The sequence below is a fragment of the Quercus suber genome, unplaced genomic scaffold (genome assembly GCF_002906115.3).
Source record: "Quercus suber isolate HL8 unplaced genomic scaffold, Cork oak 2.0 scaffold_1863, whole genome shotgun sequence".
NCBI classification, from domain to species: domain Eukaryota; kingdom Viridiplantae; phylum Streptophyta; class Magnoliopsida; order Fagales; family Fagaceae; genus Quercus; species Quercus suber.
The window spans coordinates 615-2,612 of NW_027071210.1; the positions used below are offsets into that span (position 1 = coordinate 615).

Below are 1,998 nucleotides of genomic sequence, written 5' to 3' on the forward strand. Positions count from 1 at the left end.
TTAATACTGGCCACGTTGCAATAAAGAGTGGCAAGCCATGACGTATGTTTTACAGTGCGTGTTAGACTATTTTAGTCAAAAATGATGTCTATGTTCATTTATTAGTTTTTAGTGCTATAATAAATAGTGGCAATTGTAGGAGAAGTTGTTGTTTTCGGTGCATATTTCTTCTCCCTTAGATGAGGGTGGACCGCACATATAAAGGAGAGGAAACATGCAATGAGAACAGGGTGAAATTTTTCCTCTGTAGGCCATTAGTCATAAATTTTGGGGAAGTAGAGACCTTTTCTTTTCTTAACCAGTTGACTTGTTTCTGTGTATTCCACTGTTAGAAATTCAAGGATGAGTAAATGATTATTCACAGTACCTGTCTTCCCCATATTAATTGAATAATTGTAGCATCTAGAAGGAAATTTTCCATCAAAAAAAAATTGTAGCACCTAGAAGAAGGATAAAATCTAGTATTTTGTTTAGCAACAAAACATTTATAACAAACAAATTTTGCTAATTTTTAACTTTTTTAAAATGTTGTTTTAATTTTAACCATCCAAAGTCCAGACAAACTGTCAGTGTTTTATTTTTTTGAAAAAAGCTCTTAAATTGTGTGGCATGCAGTTGCTAATGTGAAATTCCAAGAAAATTAAGCACTAAAATTTAAGGTGTAGTTTCCAATTTATGCATAATTATGTGTTAATATGTATAGGTCATTGAGCTTTATAAGGTCCACTCACATTGTTTTGCACTAAACACATACTTATATTGCCAGTTAACACGATCATAATTCATTGCAATAAATAATAAACGATTTGATGCTTTGTTTTTTGTTTGGTAGAAAATGATTTGATGCTTTGTTTTTCTTTCCTCAGGGGTGTACCATTCCAGCTGTTTCCAATTCGATGGAAAACACATTTCTTCCACCAGGTTTCCGTTTCCATCCAACAGATGTTGAATTATTAAATTACTATCTTAAGAGAAAAGTCACTGGAGCCCCATCCCATTTCCAAGTGATTTCGGAGTTAGACCTATACAAATATTCTCCTTGGGACCTTCCAGGTATTTGCTTGATATATGTGTGATATGAATGTTAAGAATCTTGTGATTTAGGCATTATTCGATTTTTCTTGTATAAAGAATTTGGGGTTAAATACTCTTTACTTTTGTATTGAAAAAGTAAAAAAAAAAAATGAAGAAAAAATTTAGTAGATGTAAATAAATCAATACCTTTAATATCTAGGTCAAATGAATTTATATGAAATAAAGGGTCAAATGAATTTTAGGTACAACACTTTGTACCAATTTTTAACTGTCATATTTCATTCATTTTAAATCCAAATTAGATTAAATTTGCATTGGTTTTGAAGTCTACAATGTCTACTTTCCAATGAAATAAGCTTCACTTAAAATTTCTTTATAGTGTTGAATATGTCAATTAAGTTATAAAGCTCTTGGTAGACACAATTATATATAAATCATAATTTGATTCATTAATGAATTGGCTGGTTATCAAAAAAAAATATATAAATCATACATAAACTTAACACATGTTTTAGTTTCATTTAGCTTGGTCATGTGATAACTAATACTAATTACATTTTTATCAACTATAGGAAGAAGTCAATATCAATCTAGTGACAACGAGTGGTACTTCTTTTGTCCCCGAAACAAGAAGCACGCAAATGGTTCAAAGATAAATCGTGCTAATGAATTTGGATACTGGAAAGTTAGTGGAAGAGATAGAACTATTTCTCATGGGGAACAAAATTTGGGACTGAAGAAGATCCTTGTCTTTTACACTGGTCGGCCGCCAAGAGGTGCCCGAACAAGTTGGGTAATGCATGAATATAGACTACTTGATAAGGACCTCGATATCAATATACAGGTACCTTTTTTCCTTTTTGGAGGGTGATTCTTATTTATTTTTGAATAATTATTAAATACTTTCAAAATACAAGTGATATAATACTGTATATTGGTTTCGGTTAATGAGTGCTCTTAGAA

General features: G+C 31.0%; 1 protein-coding gene across 1 annotated transcript; it reads left to right on the forward strand.

The window, feature by feature from the left end:
• Nucleotides 1–866: 866 nt before the first annotated feature.
• Nucleotides 867–1,879, forward strand: LOC136066098 (NAC domain-containing protein 45-like; the record flags this gene model as incomplete). Its single annotated transcript, XM_065769964.1, has 2 exons — nucleotides 867–1,053; nucleotides 1,608–1,879. Coding segments are annotated over 2 exons (459 nt in total), but the record flags the coding sequence as incomplete, so codon positions are not given.
• Nucleotides 1,880–1,998: the final 119 nt, after the last annotated feature.